Raw genomic sequence first — 14,603 nt, forward strand, 5'->3', positions numbered from 1 at the left:
CCACAATTCCCTATTAGTGGCATGTCACTGTCTACGCAGTTTGTCAGGCACTACAACACATCTCCACTTGCCGCATGTCTTTGTCATGAGTTGCACCGAATGGAGCCTGCGCGCACGTCACACATCACATAACACTTCGTGACCTGTTTTTGTCCCGCAGGTTTCACAGTGTGCACGTGCACATAGAGTATATATGTCGGTGTTCACAGCAGCCTGTGGCGGCGTTCCATGACGGGTGTCCCCCTTGTGCTTTGTCGCGGGCTAGCAGGCACTGGACATGCTGCGGGTGTTTTGCAACAGGCAAGATTACTACAGGAGGACAACAAAAAAAGCACCACATCCTCTTTGACAAGCAATACATAAGCAGGACAGCATTGCCGACGATAGTGGGGGAATGTGTTAACGTCTCAAGTGGGTGCTCATCATAAACTTTGAGGTCACACACGTTTACAGGGCCTGTTACCCGACAAACTCGTTTGTTTTTGAGAAGGTATGCTAACCTAGAAATTCGCTTTGCAATCACGTATAGGGATCCTCGCAACGTGGTGTGAGGGATGCAGCAAACCCTTTTGCTGTATCACTGAGTAGATGCGTGCGGCGGAGCACCTCATCGCCGACCGCAAACTCTAGAGCTCGCCTGCCCTTGTTATAATAATTGCAATGTTCCAGGCTGGATAGTTCCAAGTTCTCCCTGGCTTCTCGCAAAGTTCCGCTCAGCGACTGGAATGATTCTGTTCGAATGTCGTGTATTTGCAGCGTGGTGGTTCGAAGTCATAGGTGAGCACTTGTTCAATGGGGAATTTAAGCTCGCGACCTAATAATATAGCTGTCGGATTGAAGCCACTTGAAAGATTCACTGTTGTTCGCGTGGCGAATGCCATTTCCTGTACGCGGGCAACCCAGTTCGTGTGCCGGTCAGTGAAAGCCACCAAGATTGTTTTGGGTTTCTTTGACGTGCTCAGTAACGTATGCCTGAGGGTGGTAAGGTGTCGTTCTTTCATGGTGCACACCATGAACTTTGCGAGTGTCCACAAATATTCTGCCTGTGAAATATGTGATGTCTGTTGTTAGCTGCTTTGGAAAACCGAAGAGAGTGAACGTCCGCAGCAGACAATATCAAGTTATTTTTGAATTATTTGGAAATATCTGGAATTATTGGGAAATATTTGAAATTATTTTTGAAGATAGTAGTACCTGCTTCCTGCATTCGTTGCAATACTGTGGCTATGTGAATCAGGTGCTCGTCGAAGGTTTCCGAGGCGACTACCACGTTGTCGATGTAGGCCACTGCATAGTTGAATTGGGCGCCTATGAGCACAATGTCTATGACGCTTAAATGTCGCGGGTGAATTTCACAATCCGAAAGATTACCTCGTAAACTCGAACAGTCTCCTTTGGTAAGTAAATGCCATTTTCTCAGCATCAGATTCAGTCAACGGGATTTCCAAAAATCGTTTGCTACCGTCAAGGGTAGTCAAGAATTTGGCGGCTTCATTGGAGTACATAACAGAGTTGATTGACAAAAAGGGGTACGAGTCTTGAATCGTGACGGCGTTTACTGGTGGTACATAACGCACAATCACGTAAAGCCATCCTTCTTTGGAGCTAAAACATATGATAATGCCCATGCATTGTTGGATGCTCTTACAGCTCCCAGCGGCGAGAGTTTCTTTAAAAGCAGCGTGCAGAAGTTCACGCTTGGGTACACTTAAAAGACGAGGATTGGAACGGATAGGGCATACGTCACCTGTGTCGATCCTGTGTTCCAATACATTGACGTTGCCGGGAACATTAGTGAACATTGGCGCAAAGCGCTATAGGGCTCTTTCAATTTTAAATTTTAACTATGATGGCACTTTGAAGGATTCGATAACACTAAGGTCGTCTGTGGTCTCAAAGAACGAATGCACATTTATTGCAAAGAGATCAGACGAGTGTTCAGGCGAAGTAGGCACAAACGTCAGTTGTTTTTCAGTGATGCTATAGCTGTAGGTGCCCGTACGGATATCAGGCACGATACGCATTTTGGCTGTAAAATTTCGTCCCAAAATCGCGGGCAGGAAAGTCCGGGTAAGAGTAGACGACGTTGACAAAATTTCCGCCCATCGAATGTAACCGCTAAACAAGCTTCGAGTGTAGCAGAGACGCCATAAGCAGAAGCAACCCGCAGATTAGTGTTTACCCTTCTAGATGCTAGGGCTCTAATCTCGCAAGCATTCGTGAGGCGATCCCTGCAAACAGAAACAGCTGAGCCAGTATCTAAAAGTGCCAGGACGTTTACTACTGTAATGAAAACCATCACCAATACGGCTTTATCAGCGTGGGTAGCGAGAGCCGGAAAATCCCTCACCGTATTCTATAGTACACCGTGGCTGTTATCAGCCGGGGAGCACTTTGAAGGAGCGGTGGTAGCTTGGTTCTCTGGTAGTTGTCCGGGTGGGAAGAAACGCGGCTCAATTTTATCTATTTGGGCATATGCTGCTTTGCCGAAAGTTTGCTGTTGTGGTTACTGGTGGCTGGATAATTCGAAGACAAATACACCCGGCGTCGACGCCTCTGCGACGCGCCTGGCTGCTCTTGAATACGAGCCGTTGTCCACGCAGGGGCCGCAGTAGGCTTTCCAGGACCTGCGTAAAGTGAGAGGACCCCGGGGATGGTAGAATGCGGGCCGGTGATTGGTATGTGCTCACCATTGCCGGGCCCGGTCATTTCCCGGGCGGCCGGGTCCTGGTCTGCTTAGGCACTGACGTCTATACGGACCCCGACCTCCACACTGTTCCTGTTTGCGCCTCCTGCACTAGAGTGGGTGGCGGCTGCTACGGACTGACCTTGGGTCGAGGTGCTCGGTGTGCGTGTCTCACGTTCCTTGGTCCGTGACGTGAAGGCGGACGGAGCGGAGAAATTGTGGCGGCTGGATGGGTCAGGGGTCCTTGGTAGGGCCGTCGTTAAGGCCATTGGGTTACACCGACCATGCCACGCACAGGACGGCTCGAGAGGGGATTCGGGAGGGGCGGTTGCGGGTATGTGAGCTCCGCCAACATCCCGGACTGAATATCACCTGCTGCTCTAGCGAGAACGTCTAGTGAAGGGAATGAGCGAACCCTTAAACACGTGAAAACGCGTATGTGACTGCACAACTGCCCGAGTCCCCTTTTTCGCTTCAGATGCTGAAGGATCGATCTGGTCGTAAAGCGAGGCCTCCTTCCACCGTGCGTGCTGCAGTTATGGGCCAGTCGGCCCGACAGTATACAAAAGCGTAGTTGAGAGTTCGTGGGAATGCGTGATTTAGCTAAAGCAATTTGGCCTTCTTCATGCGGAGAAGTGTGGACCGTCATTGATTGCAGTTGGATATATTTAGAGTGTCAATTATAAATAGGTTATGAACATGTGTTACGGCAGTGTCCAGTGGCTCTCACAGACTGTTAGGGCTGGTGGTGATGAGCCAGTCGCAACGAGGTTTCCCTCCCGCACAGGTCGTCCAGAAGACCAGAAATACGGTGGTTAGGCTGACGCTCAAGCCCCCGATGCCGAAGTGCGTTAGCTTAGGGGCAGGTCTTGAGGACACCAATAAAGTCTGTCATACCATACGATACCTATATACACAGACTTGCTAAGTCTTAACGAAATTGTGAGGCGCATCGTTTTTTTACTTAGTGAGCCAAATATTTGCGAGTTTTATAGTCAAGCATGACACGTGGTTGAAGCTCATAGTATTCGCTTTCATTGTTCTGGCTACATCAGGTTTAGGAAAACTCAAAAGGTGGATGAGCATTCAGCAAAGGCTCAAATTGCTACAGTTTCCAGACCTAATAATAGCTGCTAGGGATATCAATAACTTACTTTGTCGATCCCTGACAATTAAATGGTGGCGCGAGTTGTACTGGAATAAAAATACTAAACTCCGACCCCGAAACCTACACGTGTAGTTTAGGAAGATGTGTTAAAGTCGAAAAATGTCACCGGAACCATTGAAAAAAACTTTCGTTCATTCGTCTGGCGCCAATAGGTGAGTTCACGGCCTTCCATGGAAATAGGGATAATAGGGGCCGAAGATAACGACGTACTTTATAAAGGGACCCTGCAACACCTTTGGAGCATGGTCACAAAACGAGGCGATCGATGAATACAGGCTACCGAGAATACGCGAATCAAATAATATAGCGAAGCACGTGGTCTATTATTTGCAATAAATTATCAAATTCATCTCTAAATCACTTTCTCTTCTTTCGACAAATGATGAAGGACGCTCAAAATAGTAATTACAACTTCTTCTAAAGAGAACCATCTGTGTGTGGATGCGAAGCAGCGGGTGATAGCTCTAACACTGACGGTATATAAAAATGCACAGCTTGCACGTTAACTAAAAGCAAACTGCAGCGATAAGGGCTAGCGTAAACACTAACCTCAGCGTAAGCGTTAGCGCCCGCTGCTCTGCATATGTACATAATTCCTTTCAGCGGGAGATGGTGTAACTTTTCTTTCCACTCACGTGTAATATTTAAAGGTGAAGCTCCTTACGGCGTACGCTTGTCTGCCGTAGTTGTCTGTCGTAGCCGCCCCCAGTACGCCGGAGTATGACAGGGGCCTGCAGTCAAGCACTCACGTTTAAATATTATTCAGTATAAAAAAATTCACTGCGTATAACGCCTGCTGATCACAGTTTTATGCCAGCTGGAAGAAATTCATTTCTATTGCTTATTACACAGGGCGAGCCAGGATCAGAATCTCGCACCCCCGACTCACTTGGATCATCGGGTGATGGTATCGTCGTACCAGTGATTAAAGGGTCAATGCCTGCCACAATCAATATTACGACGAGTGCTCTCGTTTATACAACTGTTCGAGCTATCACAACGCCTGATCACGTGACCACCACGCCTGTTCAACTGACCACGACGCGTGCTCCGGTTTCTACGACGCCACTCCTGGTGACAACAAAAAGTGTTCCAGTCTCTACGGCGACTGTTCGGGAGACTACGGCTCCTACTCAGGTGACCACGATGCCTGTTCGAGTCACTACGACACCTGTTTGGGTGACCACGATGCCTGTGCGAGTGACCACGACGAGTGTCCCACTTACTACAACGACTATTCGAAAAACTACGATGCCTATTATGGTGAAGACGACACCTAACCAGCTGACTACGACGGCTATTCGTCTGACTACGATCCCTACTCAGGTGACCACATCGCCGGTTCCTATGACTAACACACGTCTTCCGGTCTCTACAACGCCTGTTCGTGTGACCACGTCGAGTATCCCGATTTCCATGACGACTGTTCGGGAGACTACGCCACGTGTTCCAGTTACCAAGACGACAGTAGTAATGCCTACGATTGTAGCGAAGGTGACGACGACACCTATTCCGGAGACTGTTTCACCATCACCTGGAGCCAACACCACCGTCTGTATGACCGAACAATGCCACTACCTGGCCCAGTGGCTGCGTCAGAAGCTGAACCCAACTGCCGACCCTTGTGAAGATTTCTACAGCTATGTGTGTAGCTCGTTCAAGTGGCCGGGACCCGACACCCTTTCAGAGGTACTCCTCGATTCGGTATTTTTGCGCTATAAGCTATACGCAGCTATCACTTCTATAGTCTATTTCAATGATACTACGACTTAACAAAAGGACCAGGATGAAAGAACAGTAAACCATAAACATACGAATCACTTTTTGATCTACAAGCAAATTATCGGCATCAAGTTTCGCAGAAGAACTTCGATTATAGAGTTTAAAAAATGTCAGCATAGTTCTTCTGAATTTGAGGGCCTGATTTGAAAAACAAATTTCGAGTGTACCGCAAGCATTTCGTGTAAATTATTTCAACTTTCACCCACACTAATTCATAACTTCCAAAGGTTTTCCAAGACCTCATGTGCTAGGAAGGTACTCTTGGAGCGGAATGTATATATTCGCTGCTAAGTAAAGATTAGTGAAGTTGCTTTAGCAGGTGACTGAAATGGCACGTTTGTTAAGTGGTGTTTTCTCTTACTTGGGTCCTTTTCTTGGTGAGATTGCTGATTTCTTTTATTGTGAAGCAGTCACCTTCTAGTTGAAAAAAAAAACAGCGTGCTTATATTTTAGCTTTTTAACAATTGGGACACTTTACGGCATGAAAGTAACTATTATTCTCTACAGCGCAAAAATATCTAGCCAACGTTCACATTAATAACGAGAACCAGTGCAGGAGTTGACGCCATATTGTAATGAATGTACCAGCCTCACTACAAGGATGTTCTATTTACACGGTTTATTAAGGGCGAACTTGCGCTCAAAGTGAACGACGCAGAGCAGTCAAGAAGATCCGAAGGTCGGTAGTCCTCGTGAGCCTCTGCCTCGAGCACCCTCGTTCTTTTCTTCTTCACGCGCGTTGGCTGTTCGAAGGAGTACCGGGCGAATGCAGGGCTGGCTCGTGCATTGCGGCTGGCTTCGTCGCTCGTAGTCATGCCGTTAGCGTTTCTCTTGTTTCCCGACGTCCGCGTGGCGCGGAGCCATGATAATTTCCTGTGGAAATATATAAATGGCTACGGAGGAAGAATATATTACATGCTTATCCAAGAGCTAAACCCCAACAAAACAAAGAGGCTGCAAGAAAACAAGTGATAACTCTTAAATATCACGTGCTGAAGAAATCAACTGCGCCAATTCTTTTTCTAGTATGACTATGAATGGCCCGCTAAATCAGCTGCTTCAAGCGATCGTCGCCGTATTACATACAATTCTATTGCCTTCGTTAGGCTGGGGCGCCAGAACCCTTGCCTTTTCAAAGAGTAGTTGGAACCCCCATTCAGAAGAATGACACCTCAAAAAATAAGACTTGCTGGCAATGTTCTTACAAGACACCTGCCCGTCTAAAATTATTATCACCATTAGGCAAACACACACACGCACACACACACACACACACACACATATATATATATATATATAAATAAATAAATAAATATATATATATATATATATATATATATATATATTCGAGATCTAACAGGCAATAATCCATAGGAACTTATAGGGAAAGTTATTAAACGAAATTGTTATGTAAATGTGGAGAAAAAAAATGGAAAGCGGGCATATATATATATATATATATATATATATATATATATATATATATGTATATATAATAAGGAAAAGAGGTGTATACCTAAGGGCTCGTTTTTCCGTGTTTTAACACAATATTATTGAGATCTAACAGACAGTAATGCCAAGGAATGTACAGGGAAAGTTATTAGAACCAATGGAATGTAAAATAAGAAGAAAGAAAAGTGGATGAAAAAAATAACCAGCCGTGGGCAAGAATCGAATTTAGGACCTTCGAATAATGCTTTCGATGCTCTAACCACTGAGCTACCACAGTGGCCTTCCCTCCATCCACTTTTTTGGGTTTATATGTGAATTTAGAAGTAGGAGTGACAGTCAGCGCCATCTATAAGCCAAGCGACGAGTGTGTGCTCTTTTATGCGCATGTTTGGCGTCACGTAGCACGTGAACTTAATATGAGCGGGCAGCTGAATAATGGTCCCTCGTATACAACCTAATGACACCAAGTCTGCCAGTACGAGACCCTCGTTTAATGAATTAAGGGAAAGAGGCGTATACCTAAAGGCTCGTTTTTCTGTGTTTTAACACAATAATAATGAGGTTATTTTTTCATCCACTTTTCTTTCTTCTTATTTTACATTCCATTGGTTCTAATAACTTCCCCTGCACATTCCTTGGCATTACTGTCTGTTAGATCTCATATATATATATATATATATATATATATATATATATATATATATATATATATATGCCTCTTTGTAATAGTAACTCAGTTGATAAATTTTCGCACTGAGCAGTTTAATTAGGGAATACAAACTAGCCCAATAGCACACTTATGACCGAAGGCTGATCCACGGCCAATCCATGGATATCCTTTAAAGAACCTGACAGAACGATTCGCTTGGTCCACAAGAGCTGAGCCATCATTCCATGAGCCGTGGTGCAGCAGCTTTTATGGCAATTGGCTGCTGATCTGAAGGACTTGGGTTCGGTCCAAGTGTTAGTGGAAACATTTCGATGGAGGCGAAATGCGATACCCTTGTCCTAATTATGACAGTGCGCGGTAAAGGACACCAGACTGGCAAAATTTTTGGAGCCGTACACTGCAATGTCTCACGCTATCACGTCGTGTTTTCGGTGCGTGAAAGCTTAGGACAGATAGAGCGTGCATCTGGGAACTTCGCATGCAAATACTAAGAATCAGTGAGAAGCAGTTGAGCATTTCACACAAATGCACCGCAGCGTCTCCTGAAATATAGTTTGACGCTAACGCCACGTATCTTTGGGTTCTGATGTCAGGACTTTACCAATGCATGCCGACATACAACTGAAGCATACCGATGTTTTAAATTGGCAGCAGCATTCATCGCTTTGCGGCTTGAAGTAGTCATAGTGGTGCCGGTCATCCATTGGAGAGTTCAGGTTAGGCTTGCTGACGACTGTGGCCTAGTGGCTAAGGTACTCGGCTGCTGACCGCAGGTCGCGGGATCAAATCCCGGCTGTGGCGGCTGCATTTCCGATGGAGGCAGAAATGTTGTAGGCCCATGTACTCAGATTGGGGTGCACGTTAAAGAACCCCAGGTGGTCAAAATTTCCGGAGCCCTCCACGACGGCGTCTCTCATAATCAAATAGTGGTTTTGAGACGTTAAACCCCACAAATCAATCAATCAATCATTGCTGACAACTGTACACACGAGAAGTGACACCCGCTGGGCATTGCGCAGCTTCCAAAAAGAACCCATAGAAGGAGTAGCATGCGTGAATTGAATGCGGCACGGGCGCGACAAAAAAGCAAGACTGCAAAATTAATATGACTTTCTCAATGCACGCATACGTTGTGAAGCAACGCGACAAAAATCGCCAACTGTTTACCTGCCCTTTTGCTAGGATGCGATGGGTGTGTTTGTGAGGTGGAAGCTTCAAGAATGCGTCTTGAGGGCTTCTCTTTAGTGTTCATTCCTCCATGGTCCACATATTCTGGAGCTCTGTTCAAGGGTGTGATTGTGGCAACCAGCCCAACTTTCTATCCTGCTATTTTCAAAAATGATTATCTTCTAATTGCAATATTCGCTGAAAATTTTTTGACCACTTTTTTTAGGCTCTCTTCCCGCAATATTGTACATTCGTAACTTTGATTTTGCTATTTATGCTACATTCAAGTTATAACTTATCACATGACTGCCGCTTTTGCATGTTGATATAATTTCGCTTTTTGGCGCTTGTTTCATCATGAACTTATAACATGTGCTGTGCTGGTTTGCGCCGTTATGCAGTAGCAAATTCATTACACCGTAATAACGGGAAGCTGCTATTACTTCATCCGAACTCGAAGAGCAGTTCATGGTAGAACAAAGGGCCCGCGACAAAGCAGAGAGACTTCATGCTTGTGCCCCGACGTGGGAGTAGCCCGCAACGTGTTTAGTGAGAGCCATAAAAAACCATAATAAGTTTTTTTTTTTTCATCCATCCGTGCATTCATCACCCTTCCGACTATATAGCAGGAGTTCGCCTTGCCCACCATATAATATCCGTGCAATAGAACTCATCGGTTTGCCATATGATTCCGGCACAGTTAAAGTAAGTGGAAAGTTTTTTTAGTTATGGCACGTCATGCTAACGCATCTTAAATACGGAAATCCTCATTTGACGTTTTTTTCCACCTATAATACAGTGGATTCCTAGAACCACTCGAAGAAATGTGGAGCATTTTTGAAGTTCAATTTCGGGCAACTCTCATTCCACACGTGTCGTAGTCAAACAGCAACGAGGAATCGTGCCCTTGCTTTTTTGCGGCTTCCACTTGATAAAAAAAAACATTGATTTGCTGGTATGATATACAGTATACTTGCTATGTGAGCTCATTGACGTGTCGTCATGGAACTTCTTGTGACAAAGGAGAAGAACAATGAAAGACCTCAATTCTATAAGGCATTTGTTCTTGTCTAAACGTTGTTGCGAATGATACGGGTCATTATCTCACTGATTGCAAGCACGTGAATGGGAGTGGTCTGATGCTTTATTACGTCTAGTACTCAGCCATCCATAGTAACGGCTGCCCTATACAAGTGAAAAAAAATGTTAGGCTGTACTGCGATAGTGTGCCATGTACCGCTGCAGATTGGCTGTTTGCTATGCAATTTACATTAACACCGCCCTAGCATATCTCCCGCTTTATGAAAAAAGGAACCAACACAATGCTAAATTGTGTGTATTAGTTATATCGTAATCGTATCTATTCAGCCCGCAAGAGCACCATGATTGAATTATACTTCTCTAATAGCCGGTAATAGAGCTCTCTTAACAAGAATAACAATATTACCACTATTAGATATTGCTGTCATTGATTTACATGCTCAAGAAACTAAATGTTTGTGAAGCATGCGGTAGCCGCAGATACCGCCATCAGTTTATCCCATGGGAATCTTTACAGAGAGCGTAAAACTGTACGAAGCGAAAATACACTATCGCATGCGTTTCTTCCATTTGTTCACTTTGTATTTGCAGATTGATAGGTCCATGAAGAGTATGATAATTGGAGCCGCTTACACCACCCGTGTTCCAGAAACCCGCCAGAGTTCATGGCAAAAAGCTGCTGGCATGTTCCAGGCTTGCGTTGCTCTTGTAAAATCAGGGCGCGGCCAGGTACGCGTTTAAAAATGTGAAAAGTAGGGCCGTTCCTTGAGAAATTGTAGTTTTTATAGACGCTTAGCATGAAGAAAGGATGGTGTAAACTTAAGGGCTTACCTTGAACAATGCTTTTCATAGATATTAGGTCTAGCTAGAAGGACACCAGTGGCTGGTGTTGCAGTCGTCTCTGGGGTTAATGGCATCATCATCGCGCACGCGCACACACACACACACACACACACACACACACACACACACACGCACACGCACACGCACACGCACGCACGCACGCACGCACACGCACACGCGCACACACACACACGCACGCACGCACGCACACGCACACACGAACACGCGCGCGCGCGTTAAATTTGGAGGGCGCGGAAAGTGTGACTTTCAAATTGGTCGAACTGCAACATGCCTTGGCTGTCGCTAGGCGAATCAATGACTGAAGCTGGCGTCATCGTAGGACTATAAATTTTGATCCGGTTGAAACTTTCGCATCGTGTGTGTGTATCGAGTGCTAGAGTGGCTGCATACGGTAAACACCTGCGGAGCATGAGTGCAAGTTGGATTGGGAATCTAGCGCTACGTCGACGCCAGCTTATAGTACTAAGTCTTCATGTTACAGCCAAGAGATGCCGAGGTTCCACTGAGTCGAAAGTAACGCCTTCCGCAGATCGTGTTTCATTACATCGTGATAGTACGTACCTGATGAAGTAGCTTTTACAGCCTACTATGCGCATGCTGTAAAATTTTCAGAGTGTCGAGTAGGGTTCCGGACCTTTTACTCGAAAGCGCACAAAATTGTAGGACGGGAAAAGTGCGAAACCATCTTCCAACCGGACTCGGGTTACGAAGCGTTGCGATAGATGTGGAAAGCGTCTGATAGCGTGGCAGTGACAGGTGTCGCTTCGCCACGCTTCCAACAGATGGCGCGACACGCAATCTCAGGTATCCAAAGGGAATGGCTAAGTGGCTGGGCTGAGACGAAGAACTTGCTGACGGAACTACAAAATAGGTTTCGTTCGGGTCGTAGATTGGAAGATAATAGTTTCACTCTGACCCAGTGTGCCAAAATAGCGAAGCTTGAAGGGCGATCTCTGCTGTGCTGTTTTCTGGATGTACAGAAAGCTTACGATAGTGTCCCGCAGGCAGCATTGCTTGATTGCATGAACCACTTCGGCCTTCCAGAGATCCTCATCTCGACCGTGAGACGTATATACAGAGGCAACACTGTAGTGGCACACTTCGGGGATGTTGAGTCAGACCCCGTTGTAGTAGTGAAAGGCCTGTGTCAGGGTTGCCCACTTTTACCATTACTGTATATTTTTACGTCTCAAGCCTCGAGAGGAAGCTTCTTAGCTCCAGCCTTGGTTTTCGGCTCCACCCCACGACCAGCGGTATCGACGAGAGGCGTCGTCTACCGGGCTTAACGTTCGCAGACGACATCGTGATCATGGCAGAAAGCACCGAGGAAAGGCAGGCACTGCTGGACATCTGCCAGGATGACATCATCTGCCCTCTGCTTTAACGCTAAGAAGACAGCCCTTCTCAGATTTGTGGGGGAGTGCACCAAGGAGAGTGTTGTGACCCTGGGAGATGCCGAAGTCAGCAGCTGCACCGAATACAGGTACCTGAGTGTAAAATTGTCAACATTAACGGACATGTACAGCCTACATGAGGCGAAGACGCGTGAAGCTGGACTGTGGGCTCAGAGCATCCTCCGGTGCCGCTGTTTGTGGGGCTGCAACCGGTATTTAATGGTACGTGACCTTTGGAAGCTCGTCCACGTGCCTGGGCTGACATGATTATGTCAGTCGTGAACGCAGTCGTGATTATGTCAGCGGCCACCCGGGAATGGTTCGAGTGGTGACAGCGGGAAGTAGGACGCATCGCTCTGGGTTGTCATGGCATGGTGTAGAACGAGGCGGTCCAGGGAGACATCGACTGGTCGAGCTTCGAAGCGCGTGAGGCGGCCAGCAAACTGACGTTCCACTGCCACCTGATGTACATGGCCCGCGAGAGGTGGTCTCGACGAGTTTTTGACTACCTCATGGCGACATGTATGCGCACCAAGTGGGTACGACGAGTGTACCAACTTGAGAAAAACTTTGGGTTTTTCCAGGCGCCACTGGCGGCCGAAAACCAACGGGGCGCACTAAGGAAATTTACCAACGTATTAAGGAGGCTGAGGAGGAGAAGTGGAGGCAGGCACAAGTGAACAAGTCAAGTCTCCTCCTCTACCGCCAGCACAAGGACACCATTGCTCCAGTCCCACTGTACGAAAATGGCCTTGGAAATGTGCTATTGTTTGAGGCGAGAGCAGGGGCCCTGCGTACTCTCGTCCGTAAGCAAGCCTACGACGATGAACTCGTGAGTGTGGTGTGTCGCGCGTGTGGTGGGGCTGACGAGACCATCGCACACATCGTGACTGAGTGCCCGCAACTGAGCCCATCCAGTTCGAACACAGATCTCGCTGCCGCACGGGGTTTTGTGGACACAGGTGATGTGGTGGACTACGCCGCAGTGAGGTGCGGCAAAACTCGCCTAAAACAATGGAGGGAAATAACTTTCCGGGAACTTCGGGAGGGTTCTTACCTCGGCAACCCGCCCAGTCTGTATTTTAATTTCTTATTTTCTTTGTATTTTTTTACTATCGGCTTGGGTGCCAAAGTGTGCCCGCCCGTTACAAAGGGAATGGCTTCATTATCATCATCGTCATAACATAAGGCAGCCCACACTGAGGTCACTGTGTTCTGTTTTATGTGGCTAGGAGAAAATAAAAACTAACTATACGGCATTGGTCTCGCGAGTGGTCTTCATGAGCTGTGTTATGGGTTATATCGTTCTCAGCGTCGTATCCAAGCATGTGCTTCATTGGCTGCGTTATGGGCGTCGTTTTTCATCCCGTCGCAGCCATGGAGCCTTGCACGCACGCATCAGCGTTCGACATGGGCAAGCGAGGGACGACTCTAGCAGAGCGCCAACAGTCTAAAGATGACCGAGTTCGCAATCACCGGCCGATGCCACAGTCCAGAAACAAAAACAGGCCCGGGAGGCGGAGTGCCGATCGCAGCAGCGAACCAATTATTCTGCTGCCTTCCAAGCCCCGCTAAATTCTGAACGGCAATGCAAGTGCCGGTGGCGGGTGGATCCTGCAAGCAACGGCACCTTGTTAGCTCGCCGTGTCAAAAGTTTGCAACAACGCCACGCCCAACAAGTGGCTGTGTGGGCTAAACAGCGCCAACGCGATGATTGCGCCTTCGCCCGGCGAACGACGGCTTTCGGTGGTAATTTCTCCAGCGGCACTTTGCCTTCGGCGGCCACGTCTGTGGTTTGGAGAACAACCACTGCGATTAATGCATTTAGCCAATTATTACACGAACGCGTTCATGTGAGGCACAACGTGCAACGTGTGAAATAAACACAAACTCAACGTGTGTCTAACCCCATTAAGGGCCCCGCCACGGTGGTCTAGTAGCTAAGGTATTCGGCTGCTAAGGTATTCGGCTGCTAAGGTAGTAACTAAGGTATTCGGCTATCAAATCCCGGCTGTGGCGGCTGCATTTCCGATGGAGGCGGAAATGTTGTAGGCCGGTGTACTCAGATTTGGGTGCACGTTAAAGAACCCCAGGTGGTCTAAATTTCCGGAGCCTTCCACTACGGCGTCTCTCATAATCATATAGTGGTTTTGGGACGCTAAACCCCAGAAATTAATCAATAAATTCCATTAAGGAGCACTAACAGTAACGAATTGTTGTGTAAAGCTTCAATGCAGCATCGGATTGAGACCACCGCTACACACCGGAGCCGCACTTTTCAGGTTTCGCTGGTTCACCCTTAGTACGGAGGGCATGGGCAATCCATTTGCTTCGCCAATTCTTGCATTGTGCATGCGTTGCCTGATCAAAATTTCCTGT

General features: G+C 47.0%; 1 protein-coding gene across 1 annotated transcript in view; it reads left to right on the forward strand.

The window, feature by feature from the left end:
• The window catches only part of LOC119168528 (neprilysin-1), a 91,305-nt gene that overhangs the window by 42,260 nt on the left and 34,442 nt on the right, over positions 1 to 14,603 (forward strand). Inside the window, exons 4-5 of the mRNA XM_075890196.1 lie at positions 4,707 to 5,543; positions 10,558 to 10,695. Of these exons, the coding sequence (XP_075746311.1) occupies positions 4,707 to 5,543; positions 10,558 to 10,695 (975 nt within the window). The remainder of the gene's footprint in view (positions 1 to 4,706; positions 5,544 to 10,557; positions 10,696 to 14,603) is intronic.

The sequence above is a fragment of the Rhipicephalus microplus genome, chromosome 3 (assembly GCF_043290135.1).
Source record: "Rhipicephalus microplus isolate Deutch F79 chromosome 3, USDA_Rmic, whole genome shotgun sequence".
Classification (NCBI taxonomy): domain Eukaryota; kingdom Metazoa; phylum Arthropoda; class Arachnida; order Ixodida; family Ixodidae; genus Rhipicephalus; species Rhipicephalus microplus.